This window comes from Doryrhamphus excisus, linkage group LG2, assembly GCF_037039965.1.
Source record: "Doryrhamphus excisus strain RoL-2023G ecotype Guam linkage group LG2, RoL_Dexc_Guam_v1.1, whole genome shotgun sequence".
Taxonomy (NCBI): domain Eukaryota; kingdom Metazoa; phylum Chordata; class Actinopteri; order Syngnathiformes; family Syngnathidae; genus Doryrhamphus; species Doryrhamphus excisus.
Window position 1 is genome coordinate 6,271,196 of NC_136358.1, and position 20,038 is coordinate 6,291,233.

The following is a 20,038-nucleotide window of genomic DNA, read 5'->3' on the forward strand; positions in this document are numbered from 1 at the left end:
TGTACTTTACTGTTTTCCTTCGTAAAAAGATACCTGCATTGACTTTCTTCTTGTGTCTCACAATGGAGGGAGGAGAGACAGGCATTTTCTATAGCGGGAAATCCGGCCATGATTTTGGGCAGGGGCCGCCAACCTTGATCTTTGGGACTTTGCTGCTCGATTGAGAAAATTAGGAAAAATAATTGCCTTGTCACAACAGTACCCCCCCCCCCCCCCCCACACTCCTAGAGAGTGACCAACACGCCCATATGCATCATCACTCATCAGACATTCTCAGCCCTAAAAGCCCGGCCAAAGGTGTCTTGCCCCGCATGCACCAAACATTTCATCACATTCACCCCCCCCCCCCAAAAAAACTCTCAAGCTGTGGCGACACGGATCATTAAAGCTGACTGTTTTAACGCATCGACCAGCTCCATCCGCAACAACACTCCCCTCCCCTCAACCTCGCCCGGAATACCAAGCCATCAACCATATAGAGTTGTGGTTTGCACACAAACAAAGCCCCCACAAAGAACCACAAAAGCATGGGGCGTCTAAAGTGCGGCCCGGGGGCCATCAGTGGCTCATGTGTTATTAGCCTGCGGCACACTGCAGAAACGAAATCAAATAAGAACAATAAAAAAATGCAAAAATATTCAAAATAGAACAGACTGCACAATAAAAAAATAGCGGAAATGTTGGCAGCAACCATTTAGCATGACTTTGCACGTTAAGCATCATGGCAATTCTTTTTTTATTTTTTTGTATTTTTTTAGCCATAAATTAGCCGCATCATTATTTAAGCTTTGTGTGGAAAAAATGAATTTGCTGAGTTACTTTTTAAACTAGTGATCAGATGACTTTTTCAAGGTAACTGTGGCAATACACATACAGTAGGTGAAAAAACAAATCTAAGACCTGAATCTGCATTAAAATATCATTGACTCTCTCTTGACCTGTGCCCGAAACTTCTAGTTTTTGGAGGAAAGCTCCATACCAACAATCAAACGGATATTAGAATGTCGCGTCTGTGGCAGATAACGGTAGAAAAAGAGGATGAAGAAGAGGATGAAGGAGATGTGTATCGATCTGGGCCGCAAAGTGGGATAGAAGAGAGAACACAAAAAAGAGGAGGAGTAGCAGGAAAATATTGATCCAAGGTCAGGAATGGGAGTTAATGAGGGATGAAGTCGGCAAGGTGTGGAGAGTGAGCGAGTGCTTGGGACTCCACACTGTCAGATATAAAGCCTCATTGGGAACACAATTTGGGAAAAAACACACCAATTACCTGATTGGTTGGAGTATACAGTATTTGTCGAAGAATCTATGTTTCATGAGATTATGGATCATGAGTTAAGGCTGAATTAGCCTCCTGCGTCACCTTCAAACCCCCCAGTGGAGCTTGACTTTTGCCTCCATAAAATTCTGATTGGTTGGCTTTTCATCATACATCATTTTCGGAATTTCCCTCTCACGGAAGCACCACAAAGTCCAGCATAACAAAGTTTAGGTACTGCAGCGTCCTGATAGAGCATTTAAGTTGTATTGCCAAATTGTCCATAGGTATGAATGTGAGTGTGAATGATTGTTTTCACTGCGATTGGCTGGCGACCAGTCCAGGGTATACCAAAGACAGCTGGGATTGGCTCCAGCATACCCCCACGACCTGAGTGAGGATAAGCGACATAGAAAATGAATGGATGGGTTGCCAGTCACCATTTTGTACTATTATGCTGGATGCCAGCTACTCCAAAGAGAAACCGGAGCTGTGGTAGCTCAAGCTCAGGAAAAGGCTGCCCCTAGTGATTTGGTGGAGATTTGCACGTTAAGTGCTTCCCCCTGGCCAGAGAGCTATAAATGAAGCAAGACGCCATCAGAGAGCCAGAGTAGTGATTTCGCTGTAGCATAATTCAGCCTTTAGGCTGAGCTCCTGACTTGCAAATCTTTGCCAAAACACTAGGGTGGATATGTTTTCCTGAGAGTGAGCAGCCACAACTCTTGTTGACTATTTAGCTTTCAGTGTAGTAGTAGTGAACAATGCCAAATAACAGATCGTTGATATGAATGCATAATAATAATAATAATAACGGGCCACATTTCACTGCTGGTAACAGCGTTTGACTCCCAGCACTGAAGAAAACTAAACAAAAGCAAAAGCTACCACTGACTCTCAGTCAAATCCTGTAGATGTCAGAGCTTTCTGACCGGGTTGTGGGTTGAACTCTGGGTTGAAACATTGAAACATTGGGCGAGAGGCGGGGTACACCCTGTACTAGTCGCCAGCCAATCACAGAACACATATAGACAAACAACCATTCACACTCACATTCATACCTATGGACAATTTGGAGTCGCCAATTAACCTAGCATGTTTTTTTGGAATGTTGGAGGAAACCGTAGTCCCCGAAGAAAACCCACACATGCATGTGGAGAACATGCAAACTCCACACAGAGATGGCTGAGGGTGGAATCAAACTCGAGTCTCCTAGCTGTGTGGCCTGCATGCTAACTACTCGGCCGCCATGCAGCCCGCTTGAAAAAACAGAGAGATTCTATCTTACATGAACATAAAAGTGAATCAGTGTTACCACTCGAAGGTTGTTAACAAAGTCTCCTCCTTTCGGTGGACTTTCAAGGAATGATGCAATAAAGACTCCACGCCATCAAGGATGATGCATACCACAGGGTGCTGCCACAAAGGACCTGGGGAGGTTGTATTTTGTTGTTTTGCATTCAGGTCAATGCAAACAAATATCAAATACCCCTAAATATTCAATTAACGTGTGTGTGTGTGACAAATATACCAGCTTGAGTTGCAACATTGTAAACGCGACTCATGTCACCCATCAATAACAACATGCTAATCGTATCAGGACATTAAGGAGAAGCGGCAGCCATCATTTCCCTTTTTCTGTGTGTGTGTGTGTGTGTATGTGTGTGTGAGTGAGGATTATGGAGCACAAGAGCCAGATTTGGTCCGTATGCTCCGAGCCACCTCCCCCCCTCCCGTCACTGGCAAAGAGATTATGTGTCTTTCAGTTCACAAACCTCGCAGGCCGAATCCCAAAAATGGGATGATAGTACAGAATCACATTAAGAGAGTGGAAACATGTGGCTAAAGTTGGGGGATTTTGTGTGTGTGAGACACATCGGTTTCTTTTTCCTGCACATGTCGTGTGTGTTTGTGTGTCTATTAATAAACGCATGGGGTGCATGAGACAGGATGTGGTCGCCATGGTGCAAAGTCCTCCTACGCCTTGTTTTAACTGCGTGTGTGCGTGCACGTGCGTGGTCAGAGCAACATGTTTGTGCACGTCGAGTGTCTTTTTTCTAACCGTCCCTTACTGCGTCTTCCTCCTGCTCGATTACAATTTTATTGGTGCAGTTATTTCCTATTCGGATGATCTTGGCAAATCCCTGCTGTTTTAAGGTTCTGGATCAACAAGTTTAATGTCCTGTTAGCTTTATAGTGTGAATAATAGTTTTCAGAATATGGGGTGGCTGCTTGAGAAAATAAATATAAACACATTCTTCAGACCTGCTAAGCTCAGGCAAATGAATGCCACAAAATATGCTCCGCCGGGGAGTAGTTTTATGTTCTCTGAGGTAACGTTCAATGTGCCAGACTTTGAAAACCCCTTCAATATACTGCTCAGCCCCTTTCCAACATAATGTTACTGGGAACAGTGCAGTGATTTTTATTTGTCTCGCATGACAATTTGTAGTCGTGAAGTATCACTTAGTTACTCTCTCATGGTTTTTCAAAAATTAATTCATGAAAAAAATGATTGTTTCATGGTTGACTACGGCCTAGTAGTCCATAAATTCATACCTAAGCAAGTGTTTCCAAGCATAACAATGTTCCAAATACAAGACGATATAGTCTAACACATACAGTTTAACAAAAGAAAAGATATTAATGAGCTGTAGTCTACACTGGCCACTAGGTGTCACTAGTAACACGCACCAGACTTGATCACCAATGACAGGCTTTTATTCATTCATTCATTTTCTACCGCTTTATCTCACGAGGGTTGCGGGGGTGCTGGAGCCTATCCCAGCTGTCTTTGGGCGAGAGGCGGGGTACACCCTGGACTGGTCGCCAGCCAATCACAGGGCACATATAGACAAACAACCATTCACACTCACATTCATACCTATGGACAATTTGGAGAACCCAATTAACCTAGCATGCATGTTAGGTTAATTGGGGACGGGGAGACTCCACAAAGAAGTGCCCAAGCAGAGAATCGAACTTAGGTCCTCTTGAATGTGTGGCCAAAATGCTAAACATTCTCCACCGTGTGGCCACAGGTACCATCATAACATGATAATGATGATAATAATGTTAGCATTCATCATCGTGATATTAACACATAGGCTACTGTTGTGACACACTCCAGCTAAAATTCACCTCTGAATTCTCAACGCCACTTCCTGTCTGCACGTCCGGAAGATATTCATTGAAACACACACAAGCATGAGTCTTTTTGTGTCTTAAATGACTTATTTTCTCTGATTATATTGGTATATATTGAGTATTCTCTACTATATTGGGTAATATAAGTGTACAAGTCGCTATAGGGGTGTTATTTCATGTCTAGAGGGCTCCAATAATGGTTAAAAAAATGATTTGGAAAGTCACAAACCGGTTTTGTATGCTCTCACTATGAAAATATTCAGTTCATTATCATTTAATCATTTAAGCAAAGCTTATTAAATCCTACCCCTCCATCTGGTACTTTTACAATCAGGAACTGTTACATTTGTTCACTTCCTGCTCTCCATAACTTATGATAAAAATAGTCCAATATAGTCTGCATTTGCACATTTGTAGAGCCTAAATTTAGCAACTACAACTGCCTTTTGGTTTTACTTTCTCTTTCTGCCTGAGGGTTCTTCTTCAGCCCACATGTTGCTTACCCTGCCCTCCGCTGGGCAACACGCATATTTGCACCTTGTCATTTATTTTCAGTTTGTTTGCTGTTTAAAAGGCTCCCTCAAAAGAATTCTCATAGTCAAAAAATACACAACACTTTTTGGTAGTATGGAGCGTGAGCCAAAGGGAAATGCATTGCATTTTGGTGCAGGGTTTGCTCAGGTTTTCATACATTTTACAAATTGACCAATTCGGATTCTTTCACTACAGATTAGCGCTTATCTCAAGAATGTGCATAAAAACCGTTTGTGTCTGAAGCACGCACTCACTTGAATATATTTTTTTTGCTTTGGTTTATTGCTGTTTCTCCATTCACCAGCAAGAGTCATGATGACAGTAACAGGGGCGTCAACACTTTTCATTACATCTTCTAACAAAGCCATGAATGGGTTTGATTGTCGGGAATGGCAGGAGAGTTATTTTCTAAAATTGGAAGAGGCAGACATGACAAGTGAGTGAGTCTGCGGTTTTGCGCTTGTTAAACTGATAAACCAGAATGACGAGCACACACATACTAACACATTAGAGGGGAGTGGTGTGTGCGTGTGTGTGTGTGTATTTGTGTGTGCGCGTGCTTGTGTTTGTGTGTTCAGGTAGGAACAAGCTGATTTCCTGGAGGCTATAAATACAACTGGAGGAACCTGTCTGACTCGCACTGAAAACACACACACACACAGGTAGATAGAGTAAAAGGGGGCGGGCCCGCCAGCACACCTGAGGGGGCATTGCTACCTAACAAGTTGTGAAAGGCAGGAAGTGGCTGCCTGGTATTGTTTGAGTAGGAGCTAGTGTGGAAAGTGATCAGTGGGGTGGGTCAAGGAAGCCAGCTCGACTGTGTTCTTATGTTGGAGGGTGGGGATATCAACTGGACCGTTTATTTTTCTAATTTGGCGCTGACTAAAAACCGAAAAACAAGTTAGTCCGCCTCCGCCTGCCGATGCTCAGCCTGTGCCAAACGGGGTGCTGCGCAGCTCCAGTGTGGTTCCGTTGCGACGGATGGGGTCTCGCTGATGGTGACCACCTGAGCCAAGAGGATCATCTGGAGCACAGTGTGGCAAGGAGCAGTGAGGAGAGCCACTCAGTGGAAGAGGTCAGTGTGAAGCCACGTTGAGGATAGGATGGCAGGTATTGGCACTTATTCGGTAAAGTGGGGTCATTGTCCTTCTGAAAGAATGCAACAGCTGCTGTGGTGGTTCTCACTTTGGACCTGTTCTGTGTGTGTGCTAGTGACATTCTTGGAGCAAAGTCCATAGAATCATAAAGGAGAATGCTGTGTGATATCCTCTACGAGCTGCCAGAAAACATCAGAACTTAAAGCCCCATTCTCCACTGCTCTTGGACCCACTTAGCCCACCTAACACCTACATTGATTAGACCATACAACAAAAAATGGTGAATTTAGATGTGTGATGTGTTAAACCGTGCTGTGGAGCATAAAAAAAACACATACTGATTTGTTTCTTACGTGAGTGAGCTAAAGCGTGTTTTGCTTTAGCGACATGTCACCTCTGGCGTCCATGTTTGCACTGAGAAACCTGATCTATATCTAGTCTTGTTTTAATCTCTCCTTCTTCTTCATGTGGCAATAGACAAACAGTATGGGGTCATGCAGGGCAGTTGGGGCATGGTCACGCTTTTCTTACGGCACTCTGACATGGAAGCAAATGTGGAAGTTCAGGAAGTGTTCGACCCAAAGTGAACTAAAATGTTTTCTGACTTAGTCCGCTTATGTGTGTGCACAGAAGAGCGTAAAGGAGGGAATCTTGTTGAAGCAGACCAGCTCCTTCCAAAGATGGAAACGGCGCTATTTCAAACTCAGAGGGAGGACGCTCTACTATGCCAAGGACTGCAAGGTACCCCCAAAGTACGGTGTATAGATGTTGCCATTTAGTCAACTTGATTTCATTGTACTATTTTTGTAGTCTCTCATATTTGACGAGGTGGACCTGTCAGACGCCAGCGTAGCGGAGACCAGCACCAAGAACATCAACAATAGTTTCACCGTAAGAATCTGAATCCACCTTGTTTTGTCTTCTAAATGTGGCCTATTCATCTTTCTGATGTTCTTCTTCTTTCTCAGGTCATTACTCCTTTTCGCAAGTTGATGCTGTGCGCTGAGAACAGGAAAGAGATGGAAGACTGGATCGGCGCTCTAAGGTCTGTCCAGAAGTGGGAAATCTATGAGGTAGGTTTTTTTTTTAGTTTTTGTATGCTTCCAACTTTGTGTGGGGAAGGTCCTTTTTGTAGTATCTGTACGCTTCCTCTTTCTGCAGGCCAGCCAGTTCAACATGGAGCATTTTTCAGGGATGCACAACTGGTATGCCTGCTCGCACGCCCGCCCCACCTTCTGCAATGTCTGCAGGGAGGCTTTGCCCGGTGTCACCTCCCATGGCCTGTCCTGCGAAGGTACACACACACACAAACACACGCACAAATTCCAACTAAAGCTTTTGCATGCTTCTGCTTCCTGTCTTCCTCAAAAGTATGCAAGTTCAAAGCTCACAAGCGATGTGCAGTTCGCTCCACCAACAACTGCAAGTGGACCACCCTGGCTTCCATCGGGAACGACATCATAGAAGATGAGGATGGGGTGTGTGAGTTTTTAGTGTTTGCACTTTGCTTTGATGTGAATATTAGCATACCGATAGTCTTACAGCATGGCTTTTTTTCACCAGGTATCCATGCCTCACCAGTGGCTGGAAGGCAACCTGCCCGTCAGCGCCAAGTGTGTGGTGTGTGATAAGAACTGTGGCAGCGTGCGGCGACTGCAGGACTGGCGCTGCCTATGGTGCAAAGCCATTGTACGTGTCTTAGCGCAATCAGGAAGTACTGTAATTTCCAGATTATAGGTCACACTGGTATATAAGTCGCGGCCACTAAATTTAAAGAGAAAATACGATTTGTAAAAAAAAAATATATATATAGGCCCGATGGTGTATTAACTGCAGGTATTCATGTCATGACATGAAATATTTAGTACACAAACATATTTAACATGGTTAGTTAAACAGTAGCCTACCAGAAAAGTAATTTATCGCTGTCCTCGTTCTCCTCCTGGGAACTAAAAGTCGTCCTCGTCAAGTGTTGCCCACCGGTCGGCCTCTCTCCTTCTTTTGTTGCTGCCCCGAGGCAAATCAGCCCGCAAGCCTGTGCCGTCCACCCCAGCACGAAGCAGTCCAGCCCGCCAAATCCCGGCAGCAACAGTGGACCTCCCGACACCCCTCCACGCTTTCAAAGCTGCGAGATTGATCACCTTCAACCTGAAAGCCGATAAGTAGTGATGTGGCGATCAATACTAAAATATCAATACCTTCTAAACCATAATTAAAAAAAAAAAATCAAAATATAGATATGTCAGTTATTTCGGTAATGTATATCATTAACAGGAAGACACTGGAAGGTAACTAAAAGAGGCCAAATGCACACAAAAATGTTGCAAGACCACAAATTAGCTGCACGGTTCAAAGCGTAAAAAAAAAAAAGTTTCAGCTTATACAATAGAAATTACGGTATTTGCTGGAAAATGAAATGAAGCCCTACTGTATATACTACATGAGAGCTCCCACTCTTCCACTTAGCAAGGAGTGTGTCGGTGCAGTTGGTCAGATATGTGAGACACTCTGATCCTCACACACACACACAAATAAATCAGTGTGGTATTTGTAAAGGTTAGTGAAGTGACATTTGCTGCATTTGTGAGGATCGTAATGACCTTTGAGCTCATGCTGGAATATGAAATTATTATGGAGACTGCTTATTTTTCACGTGTCCGTCTCTGTGCGTACGCACCAGGTCCACAGCAGCTGTAAAGAACAAATGGCCAAAGTATGTCCCCTGGGTCAGTGTAGAGTGTCCATCATCCCTCCTACTGCACTTAACAGCATCGACTCTGACGGTAAGATGCCTCTCACTCACACACACACTGACCAACCTTTTCTGTTATTGGTTTCATTTATATGCATGCCTGTGATGTTTGTGCGCAGGCTTCTGGAAGGCCACTTCGGCATCCTGCTCCAGTCCTCTTCTGGTCCTGGTCAACTCTAAAAGCGGAGACAACCAGGGTGTCAAATTTTTGCGCAAGTTCAAACAACTCCTCAACCCGGCACAAGTCTTCGATCTCATGAACGGGGGGCCAGAGCTCGGGTAAGCGGCTCTCATGTGCCAAATCTTCTTTCACACTGAACATTTTCCTCACTCAGCATTTTTTTTTCAATTCCAGCCTGCGCCTTTTCCAGAAATTTGTCACGTTCCGTATCCTGGTGTGCGGGGGAGATGGCAGCGTGGGCTGGGTACTCTCTGAGCTGGATAAGCTCAACCTCCACAAGCAGGTGAGAGGCAGGAGAAGGCACTTTATCCCAAAATACTGTAAATGTTTCAATGAATGCGAATAACATCCTGGCTCTCTTGCCAGCTTTGGCAATCCCCTGATGTATTTTCTTTTTAAGTAGCACTCAGTGGTCAGCATCCAGCAGGTTTATCTACCTCTGCATGCGTTCAGTTGTACGTACAAAACGTACATTTTACACACTATTGTTTGCAATCAACTCATTGGTGCTATTAATGCTAACTGAGCAGTTTGCTTGTTGGTTGGTTATGTTGTTGCTGCATTGTGCAATACACTTATTCATAATTTACCAACAAAAAAATTCTCTTCCACTTTCTCATGCGCTTCAAATCATTATTTAAGTTAAAAATGAAGTTGTTATAGTGAAGTTGTCAGCCATCACCAAATGGCAGACCTCGGCCCGGATACAGACCAATTAAAGCGAAATGGAAATATAATAATATATAATCATGCTTGCTCACTGATTGCAGCGCCAGTTTGCAGGCTTAATTACTTCAGTTATTACAGCTATGTGACAGCAAACACAGTGAGGTCACTCAAAATGACCTAATGAGATTGTTTGCTTGTTGGGAAGTGAATGAGCGAAACCATGGCTTGCTCAAAAGTACCAAAAAAAACTGAACATTTTAAAAGTGAATGGATCTACCAATATGTTCTTTCTTTCAGAATCCAGTGCCAAACCACTGTCTCATATGCTCTAAAACTCTAGCGCTAGTCAAAAGAGCAAATGTGACAGGACATTACCCGACTAAACATCGATCATACGAGGGGACGTATCCACTCAAATCTGACTTTAGAGCAGGGAAAATAACGGCAATTAGAGCCCAGTATGAACAGCACAGCAATGATTCTATGGATATTGGATTTTCATATAAGGTAGTCAATTTTGGACGTTCGCTCTGCTTCCAATTAAAGCCACGTCCTTTTTGCGCTTTAGGTGAATAAATGCACTTGAGCACGGTAGTCCCAAAAGACCCTTTAAATTGTAAAACCAAGGTATACAGACATGTGACATTAAAAGACAACATGGAGACAGGAAATGTGATAATGGGATTAAAAGTATGTTCTCCCTCTCTTGAATGGGCAGTGTCAACTGGGCGTGCTGCCGCTGGGCACTGGTAACGACCTGGCCCGAGTCTTGGGCTGGGGAGGTCTCTGTGATGATGATGCTCAACTGCTGCAGATCTTGGAGAAGCTAGAGAGGGCCACCACCAAAATGCTGGACCGGTAAGGAGGACTTTGGAGCAGATCGCATGAGAGATATTCCACCGATGGAATAAGTTCAGGAAGAGTTCACGCAGTTGCCTCAATTTGACAATTGTAGATCACCGTGACTTGCGTGACTGAGAATATATGAGATATATTCTACTTTGTATGTTAATTGGACTGAACCACAAAAGATGGAAGACAGCTTCCATTGTAGGAATGAGGCATCTATTATGACTGTACTTTCAAATTGTAATTATTTATTATTATTTTTCTGCTTTGTGTGCATCAGGTGGAGCGTGATGACGTATGAGGTTCCCGCCACCACGAAACAGACGGCATTATTAAAGGAAGACGACCCCCTCGACTCCCCCTTGCAGGTATGTGCGTTTAATCCATGAGGATGCTTTTCCTACTGTACTGTCATCATCATCATCAGCACGTTTTTTTCCTCAGGTTCACATCACTCAGTATGCAGACTCTGTGGCGTCCCACCTGGCAAAGATCCTGGACTCAGACAAACACAGCGACGTCATTTCCTCTGCCAAGTAAGCCATGGATCTTGTGTTTGGGCCTCGAGTGCTGACTGACTGTATCACATGACCTGCTTAAATCCTTCTGAAGGTTCTTGTGTGGGACGGTAAATGAGTTTGTGGTGGAGGTGGGCAAGGCGTATGAGAGGGCCACTGAGAACAAGGAAGAGGCAGATGCCATGGCTAAGAAGGTAAATGGTTATTGTTGTAGTGTGTGTGCGTGGTATTACACAAGGTAGTTGTGTAAAAGCCACTAGTGGGCAGGTGTATTGTGTTCAAGGCTCTGATTCTACATTCTACAGACATTTGAACAAAAGTATTAGAAAATGTGCATATTTTGGTAAACTCCACTCTATACTTCCAACACTGGGAACCGAATGTGTTCTCACAAAGTTGCGTTGTAAGCATGCAATAGCCAAGAATGCTTTAGCAAGATGATGATGTGTTTCATTAAGAGGTGTGTCCCAAAAGTGCATATAGTGTATTTTAGTACACACAACAAAATGATCTGGATGATTGAAAAACATAAAATATAATTGTGTATATGTGTTTATCTTCCAGTGTGCATTGCTGAATGAGAAGCTAGATTCTCTGGTCAAAGCCTTAAGCGAGGAAGTGGACGCGCAGGTAATAAAGGAGGAGCTAACCTCTGTTGAGGACAAAAAAAACCAACCCTCTTGCTCATGTCCTGTTGCTTCCAGGTGGTTCCGGCAGATTCCATTCCCAGCCAGGAGGATGGCGGATCAGGCCCTGATAAAAACGGCGGCGACACTGGCTCTGATGGTCAAACGTACCGCTCCAGGGAGCAGCTGATGCTGCGGGCCAACAGCCTGAAAAAGGCACTGAGGCAGATCATCGAACAAGCGGAAAAAGGTGAGTGGAGAGTAACGGCATCCGTCACGCTCTTTGAGGCGGCGCCCCCGCTCACCCGTGTCATGTTTATAGTGGTGGACGAGCAGAACCGACACACTGAGTTCCATAGGATGTCTTCCTCATCCTCCATTAAAAGGGAAAACAGCGAGGAGCTGAAGGATGCCGAGATGCGTAAGACATTCTAAAAAAATATGTATTAAATGCTCTAATTAAGGCGGTCTCTTCATAAAACATTAAAATTACCATCTGTGGTTGTTGGCCTTCCGATGTAATTTTTATTAACTTATTAACAATATGACAGTAACTATACCAGTATCAAAATTGGTCAGCATCTAGTAGCTTTATCTACCTCTACATGCTCTTTAAAATGTTGCAGGTGCTGTTATTTACACTGAACTATTAATGCTGACTGAGCCGTTTGTTCCTTACTGCTTTTACAACATTTGTTGCTGTTGTGTTGTGCAATGCAGTTGTTCATTTGAGATGTTTTTTAAATTTGACATGACCATCCTCTGTTAAGGCCACGGAAGTCTGAGCCCATCCTCGCCCATCGTCCTGGAGAAACCAGATAGCCTCCATGCAGTCAACTTCAACGAGGATGTGTAAGTCTAACTATGCAGCTTCTTAGTGTTGCACTCTTTTTAACGCCTCTAAATTGACCATCTATGCTTGCCTGCAGGCAATGCTGGGAGAAGTGTGTCATGAACAACTACTTTGGCATTGGCCTGGACGCTAAGATCTCACTGGAGTTTAACAACAAGAGGGATGAGCACCCCAAAAAGTGCAGGTAAGCAAAAGTTGCACAGCTCGCCATGATGGGTTTAACATGATGTACTTTATGTTTGTTCTTCTGCAGCAGTCGCACAAAGAACATGATGTGGTACGGAGTGCTGGGGACGAAAGAGCTCGTCCAGAAGACCTACAAAAACCTGGAGCAGAGGGTTCAGCTCGAGGTTGGACTCATAAACTCATACAACTCCTCAATAAAGCCAAAAAACATAACAGAATCTTCTGTCTTTAGTGTGATGGCGTCTCCATGCCTCTGCCGAGTCTCCAGGGGCTGGCTGTGCTGAACATTCCCAGCTATGCAGGCGGCATCAACTTCTGGGGCGGCACCAAGGAGGACAATGTGAGCATGGATGTTAAAAATGAAGGAGTGCCTCTGTGCCGGCTGGACTCTGACTCTTTGGCTTGCTCTCTTCATCGATGCAGAACTTTGGTGCGCCATCTTTTGACGACAAGAAGCTGGAAGTGGTGGCCGTGTTTGGCAGCATGCAGATGGCCATGTCCAGAGTCATCAACCTGCAGCACCACCGAATCGCTCAGGTTACAACAGTGCTTCTCAAACCATGGGGATGTGTGACATGACAGGAGGCAGGGAAAAAAGGGGGGACTTTTGCAGTGTTATTGCAGGCCTGTCGCCATGTGTACATTTTTCGCATGTCTTAGTTTCAAGTTCAGTCAGTGAAACCCTGATAATGCTGAATCTGTTCATTAAGCACCGAAATGCCCTCTGACCTGTGCTTTGTGTTTTTCAGTGTCGCCAAGTGAAGATCACCATCCTGGGGGAGGAGGGAGTCCCCGTGCAGGTGGACGGTGAGGCCTGGATCCAGCCACCTGGCATTGTCAAGATCATCCACAAGAATCGAGCTCAGATGCTGACAAGAGACCGGGTGTGTACAACTCATGGTGATGATGTGGCGTTTAGCTTGTTGACTCTTGCTTCGTGATCAAATTAACTTGACGCCGCTCCAGTCTGTGGGAGCTCTCTTGAGCGGTGCAAGTTCAGGCAGATTGTTTCCATGGTACCCGCTGAGAGTGGGATGTTGACTCAAAGGATGGTTTGCGCCTCCTAAATGTGTCCTGTCCTTGGTTAAATGAGGTCATCATGTCAACGTGTCTCCTCAAAGCACCCTTGACTAAAGTTTGCGCTGTCTCTGCAGGCGTTCGAGAGCACGCTGAAGTCTTGGGAGGACAAGATGAAGATCGACATTGACCGCAACCCCAGGCCCCGCCTTGACTCACAGCAGTCCATGGAGTACCTGACGGAGGAAGAGTGCGCTCAGGTGCAGCAGCTCGGCATCGTGGCCGACACGCTCATCAACAAGTCAGTACAGCTTGTTCAAATATTTATGTGGCACCAACAGGTGCCGGAACAATCTTCATCCCTTCTTTCTACTCTCCCCAGGATCCGTGAGGCCGCCAAGACCCACAAGCTGGTGGAGCAGGAGTTGGCGCATGCTGTCAATGCCAGCGCCATGGTGCTGACCGAGGCCAAGCTGTCCAGTCCTGAGGTAGGGACGCCAGGCAAAGTAGGCAGATGGGTCCAGACGAGTCGACAGATGGCTCGGGGGGCCGACACAGTGCACGTTTGTACATGCTGAAACGTGAAGCCAAAGCATCACTCTAGTGTGGACAGGTCTTAAATATATGAGATATGCCATAGGACCCAGTAATGAGTAGCTGTGCCATTCGTCTTAGTCACCTCAAAAATTGGTTTGGAATGCTTGATGTGTTTCCAGGCGGTGGGTGGGAATATTGTGTCTGCGAAGATGGCTTCACGGGGGACATCCACAGTCTGAAACTGATTTTGAAACCATTTTTGACAACTTCCCTTGTCATCCATCCCATCCAAATGTTCTCAATTGAACTTTTGATGTGTAACACATGAGTTTTACTCCAGTAGCTGACTAGCAACATTTTAAAGCGCATGCAGAGGTAGATAAAGCTGCTGGATGCTGACCACTCATGTCATGTATTTTAACCCGGCACTAATTAGAGGCACTTTCAAAGTAAAATACTGTTTTTACCTTTTTTTTATTTTCAGTGTCTGAGTCGTAGCACGGCAGTGGAAATCGTCAACAGCAGCAAAGTTCTCCAGGCAGAGACCACCATGCTTCTGGATGGAAAACATCTAGTAAATGATCTTGCTCGCCGCTGCCACTACGCCTTACACTACACCTTTCTGTCGGGTTGCCTGTTACACACGCTTCTTGTCCTCTTTCCCAGTCTGAGTCCCCCGAGGAAGACGAGCTCCATGTGACCCTGAACAGCCTGATCGCCGAGCTCCACAAGCTGGATGACATCCACTGGATCTGTCCACTGATGCACTGCGCTGAGGAGGTGAGTTCTCACACCCACACCCCCACACACACAAGTACTTTCCATCCACTGTCATTGTGTATATCTGAGATTGTGTGTCCTGGCCCAGGAATCAGTCCGTCCCAGCAGCAGCAGCAGCGGTAAGAGCAGCATGAAATTGAAGATCATGCCCAAGGGAAAGAAGGAGAAGGAGAAGCTCCATAAGCAGAGGTCCAACAGCTCTCTCTCAGGTTAGAACAAATAAATCTCATATATCAGACCCATCAACGGTTTGGATGTAAGCTGCGTTCAGTGTTAATCACTTTGAGTAATACGTTGCTGCCCTCTAGTGGCTCAGCAAGTTGAAACATGCACAAACATTGTCTGCCTTCATTGTGGCGCTACATAAAAAGTTACAATGAAGAATATAAATTCTATCTCAGGACTATTCAGATAAATATTTATGCAGGCCACATTTACAGAAAGCTAAGGAACCATGACTATTATTCACTTCTTTTGGATAGGCTGTGTCATATTTTTTCTGAATGAGCCCTGCTGTAAATAGCAATATATTTCTGTGTATTGGTTTATTTTAATCCTCTGGAGTTTAGGGTAGTTTTTAGCATTTTACTACAAAATTGTGTTTACAATTATATCTCAATATCTTGTCTAGAAAAGTGTCTCTTGCCTTGTTTGGCTTCCATTTTACAGTAGTACAGTACAGTACAGAATCACGTGTGTTATTTTATTTCATTTTGACCGAACGTTCAAACACATTGGGTCTAAAAATCACCCAAATCCACATGGGGAATTTATTTTGGTGTGTTCAAATGCGTAACATTTGCAAAAATGAAGCCTAGCTATGTGGCAGCAGTCCTCAAAAGTCCAACCCAGTTGTGCAAGCTAGCATGCTAACCGTTAGCATATGTTAAAGTTAGCATTTTTGCCATTTTTATAGGTGTAAACTTACATAAAGACTAAACACTATTATGCTGAGTGGAAACAGCTAGCATGTTAGCATTGTTAGAATGTGAACATTAGCATGTTAGCATTTAAGCCATTTTATAGTTTGAATAGCATAGTATAGTATAACTTATAAAAAGGCTAATCGCCATCATGCCGAGGTGGTGTTATGCTGGCATTGTTAACATGCAAATGTTAGGATTTTAGTCATTTTCTTGGGTATTACCTTATATAGACACTTAGCATGCTATCTTGTGCTACCATGTAGGTAATAGCATGCTAACAGTTAGCATGCTAGCTAAAGTATGACAGTTCGGTGTCAGCATCGCCAGCATTCACATGCAATTTCTCCCAATATTGCACATCCTACTTATTATTATTATTATTATTATTATTTACCTTCAAAGCCAAGGAAGGTCTCATACAGGCAGTTAAAATTGACTATGTCCACAACATCTTTGATCATCCAGAGGGAAAAGTCAGGCCTATTTGGAGGTTCATGTCAAGCTTTACCTGATAGTTTGGAAGGGGGAGGAGCCTGCAACATGATCCATCCTATTTGTTGTTTGTGGTTCTGCTTTAGGAACATGGGACGTCAAAACTCCTGAAGCAGAATCATCGGGCAACTGAGGATGTGATGATGTACGTGATCTTGTCCATCACATTGACAGCCAGAGGCGGGGAGATGCCCCCTCTTCCGCTTCCTGCCTGTTGCCACCAGGTGGGCTGACAGAGGTGGGACCAAGGTGGTTTACTTCCTGTTCTTTTTGTTTTGGAAAGAGGCCTCGCTTCACCTGGGGTGAAAAAACTTCTAATTTAATGAGGATTTGTTTTTTTTTGTTCCAAACTGAGTGTTTACACGGTGCTCTCCTTGCATGCTGAGGCCCAAATGTCGGAAGCGAAACAGCCTTCAGACTCAAGTGAGACTCAGTTCTCGTTGCTACTGCCATGTGACCTCAGACTTGCAGAATATCTTAAATGTTGCAAAAAACAAAAAAAAGAAGAAACATATTGAATGTATTTGTGTGTTGAGCTGTGAATTGTTGAAATAATAATATAATTGATGATAATGTACACATGCAACATGAAGGTGTGGTGGTTCTAAAGTGGTTCTTAGTATGTCGTGGCCTCTCACAGGTACTCATGAGGTCCTTTGTGGCCATTCAGGGCCAGCTAACAAACTGCTGATTGTAGATGTAACGCACGAATGTCAGACCTTTTTTTTTTTTTTTTTGCTTTGCCAGTGCTTCTCACGATCTCCGGTGGCTTTGCTGCTTCCCCTTTGCCTTTTTTAGGACTATGATTAGGATCAATAATGACTAGAAATAGAATACACAATATGTAAGAGTATTGTAAGTACATGTTTATCGCCAGGGCTGCTTGCATTAGGAAATCACGCTGCATTGTATTACCGTATTGACCCGAATATAAGACGACTCATGTTGGTTCAGACTTGTTTTTTTGGCCGGTTTGGCGCCACCTTCTGGTTTGCATGAATACACATTTCAACCCCGAAAATAAGACAAGCTGTCTTTTTCAGAGTATACGAGACAACGTCTTATATTTGGGTCATTTATCATCAGGATAAATGCTGATTCATTTCTTTGACTCTTGTTAGGATTTAGACAATATTAGCCTTTATTGTAGTGATGCTACGCTGCCATATTATGACGAGCCTTTAAAAAAAGAAAACATTGTAGTTATGTCTGACTTAATTTTTCTACGCTGTCGTTAGACTGCAGCCACCGTGGAGGTGCTTGTGCCAAGCGGAGCGACACGTTTCAGGTGTGTGCGTGCGCGCATACCAGAGTGTGTGTGTGCGTGTATTTGTGTCATACATTTCAAAGTTTACTGTATCTTTGCCTTGCACTTTACCAACAAAGAGGGGAAATATGCGTGTGTGTGTGTGTGTGTGTGTGTGTGTGTGTTTACAAGCGCGTGTACGATGAGGTGAAGACAATTATTTACGGCAAACATGCTAAATATATCCACATGATGACATCAGTGGTTGTGTACTGTAGTTCCTCCTCCATGTAACCACGGTAACCATGTGAAGCTTTAAGCCAAAGCTGAAGAACTCCACCAATGTTGTCTGGAAGTAAATGTATCACCGATTGATTGGTTGATTGATTGATAAAGCTGAAATGTTTGAATTATCTGTTATTGTTATTTGTTTTGAACAAATGATGGCAATTTGTGTGTTGATTTTTTTAAACAAAGCTCATATTATATATATTTAATTTTTTTAAAGGATTGTTTTAATTTAATGTAATGGGATTTAGAAAAGGATCCCGCAACGCCAGAAGCCAAGCTCGATGTTTGCACGACCATGTGCTTTTGCCAGCTGTTGTATTGTGTGCTGTCGTGTGCAGCGTGTAACAAAGACAGCAAGCTTCGGAGATTAAAAAGACTTTAATGGTGTGTGGAATGTGTGACTGTTCCTTCTTTCTTTAAGCTTGACATGTTAAGTTTTCTCCATTGGTTCGGATTATTTCTTGACGCAAAAAAATACATGATCAAACAGTTTCACACTTGAGAACAATGCGATAGCTCACTTGCAAAAAGCTTGTATCTTTCCCCAAAAATGTAACTTTTCCATATGAATTGTTAATACCCGCAGCCTCTAAGGTTTGACATCACATTGCACTCTTGCTGCCAAGTAACTGTAATTACTTCAAAGTTGTTCTCCATTGGTTTGGCTCAAGAAATAACAAACCTCCAAGCAACTTGGCAATTGTTCACAACAGAATTTAATTTCTCACTAATTCCATTACATTGCAAATGTCTTAGTTCATGTGCCAAAATGTCTAACATCATCTGTGCAAAAGTCCAGGTTGCTACACTTACATTTACTGCAGCACAATTTCTAATCCAATGGATTTTGTTGATTTAAATTGTTGATCAATTTGTTGATCAATTTTGTTGATTGTGGATTCTCAGATCTCAGCTTCAAAACATTTTGGCATATATGGTATCCATATCGCATATTCCTGACTCATTTTTACAGTTGAACAGACTATTGTGCATGTGATGATTTATACAATGAAATGATGCTGACATGTTTTGGAGAAAACAATCATTTGACTATTCAATTGGAAATTGTGCTACATGGCTAACATGTACTTAATCAGTCACAAATACATACCTAGACATTGACACATGTCCTTAGACTCCAGAGTAGAACAAGATGCAACCTCTGGTTCCAGAACCCGAATTGTGTGTTGAGGGGAGTCTGACCATGTCCAGTCGGAATGTATCGCTCAAGTTCAGGCTCAGGCTTAGGTTCATTCATTCATTCATTCATTCATTCATTCATTTTCTACCGCTTTTTCCTCACGAGGGTCGCGGGGGTGCTGGAGCCTATCCCAGCTGTCTTCGGGCGAGAGGCGGGGTACACCCTGGACTGGTCGCCAATCACAGGGCACATATAGACAAACAACCATTCACACTCACATTCATACCTATGGACAATTTGGAGTCACCAATTAACCTAGCATGTTTTTGGAACGTGGGAGGAAACCGGAGTACCCGGAGAAAACCCACGCATGCACGGGGAGAACATGCAAACCCCACACAGAGATGGCCGAGGGCGGGAATTGAACCCTTGTCTCCTAGCTGTGAGGTCTACCCACTAGATCGCCGTGCCGCCCAGGCTTAGGTTCAGTTTTATAAAAAAGAAATAGTGAAATGAGTGAAGAAGATGGGTCTAAAATTAGCTTGAGGGCACAACAACATCACAAAGAAAACTGTATTTTAGGAACATAAAACAACACAATCGGAGTCTAAAAATGTCATTACTTGACAGGATTTAAATTTAGACTGTACGTTTACACAACATCACAGTGTGATGTAATTATTTTAAGTGATGGTTCTATTAAAGTGAAAGCTAATAATGGAAAATAATAAAAATTAAAATAATAAACTAGAGTTGGGCGATATTTTTTAATGTAACAGTATAACGGTATAGATTCTTCCCGTGATAAGAAAATTACTTATCAATGTTTAGATGATAAACGTTAAACGCCCTGTGATTGGCTGGCGACCAGTCCAGGGTGTACCCCGCCTCTCCCCCGAAGACAGCTGGGATAGGCTCCAGCACTCCGCACTACCCCTCCT

At 43.7% G+C, this 20,038-nt stretch overlaps 1 protein-coding gene across 5 annotated transcripts in view; it reads left to right on the plus strand.

The window, feature by feature from the left end:
- Positions 1-18,350, plus strand: part of LOC131125451 (diacylglycerol kinase delta) — a 30,075-nt gene extending 11,725 nt beyond the window's left edge. The window contains exons 1-29 of one of the 5 annotated variants that reach the window (XM_058067034.2): positions 5,426-6,011; positions 6,664-6,774; positions 6,844-6,924; positions 7,002-7,106; positions 7,195-7,327; positions 7,405-7,511; positions 7,597-7,722; positions 8,714-8,816; positions 8,905-9,064; positions 9,141-9,249; positions 10,354-10,493; positions 10,765-10,852; positions 10,929-11,020; positions 11,097-11,196; positions 11,567-11,632; positions 11,707-11,878; positions 11,951-12,049; positions 12,399-12,480; positions 12,558-12,665; positions 12,735-12,831; positions 12,900-13,007; positions 13,091-13,204; positions 13,417-13,551; positions 13,822-13,985; positions 14,067-14,172; positions 14,706-14,795; positions 14,888-15,001; positions 15,090-15,210; positions 16,506-18,350. In XM_058067034.2, the coding sequence (XP_057923017.2) occupies positions 5,859-6,011; positions 6,664-6,774; positions 6,844-6,924; positions 7,002-7,106; positions 7,195-7,327; positions 7,405-7,511; positions 7,597-7,722; positions 8,714-8,816; positions 8,905-9,064; positions 9,141-9,249; positions 10,354-10,493; positions 10,765-10,852; positions 10,929-11,020; positions 11,097-11,196; positions 11,567-11,632; positions 11,707-11,878; positions 11,951-12,049; positions 12,399-12,480; positions 12,558-12,665; positions 12,735-12,831; positions 12,900-13,007; positions 13,091-13,204; positions 13,417-13,551; positions 13,822-13,985; positions 14,067-14,172; positions 14,706-14,795; positions 14,888-15,001; positions 15,090-15,210; positions 16,506-16,552 (3,231 nt within the window). In that variant the 5' untranslated portion in view covers positions 5,426-5,858 and the 3' untranslated portion in view covers positions 16,553-18,350. Of the gene's footprint in view, positions 1-5,425; positions 6,047-6,663; positions 6,775-6,843; positions 6,925-7,001; positions 7,107-7,194; positions 7,328-7,404; positions 7,512-7,596; positions 7,723-8,713; positions 8,817-8,904; positions 9,065-9,140; positions 9,250-10,353; positions 10,494-10,764; positions 10,853-10,928; positions 11,021-11,096; positions 11,197-11,566; positions 11,633-11,706; positions 11,879-11,950; positions 12,050-12,398; positions 12,481-12,557; positions 12,666-12,734; positions 12,832-12,899; positions 13,008-13,090; positions 13,205-13,416; positions 13,552-13,821; positions 13,986-14,066; positions 14,173-14,705; positions 14,796-14,887; positions 15,002-15,089; positions 15,211-16,505 lie in introns of those variants that run through there. The other 4 variants (XM_058067035.2, XM_058067036.2, XM_078796712.1 and 1 more) reach the window with 4 other exon arrangements.
- Positions 18,351-20,038: the final 1,688 nt, after the last annotated feature.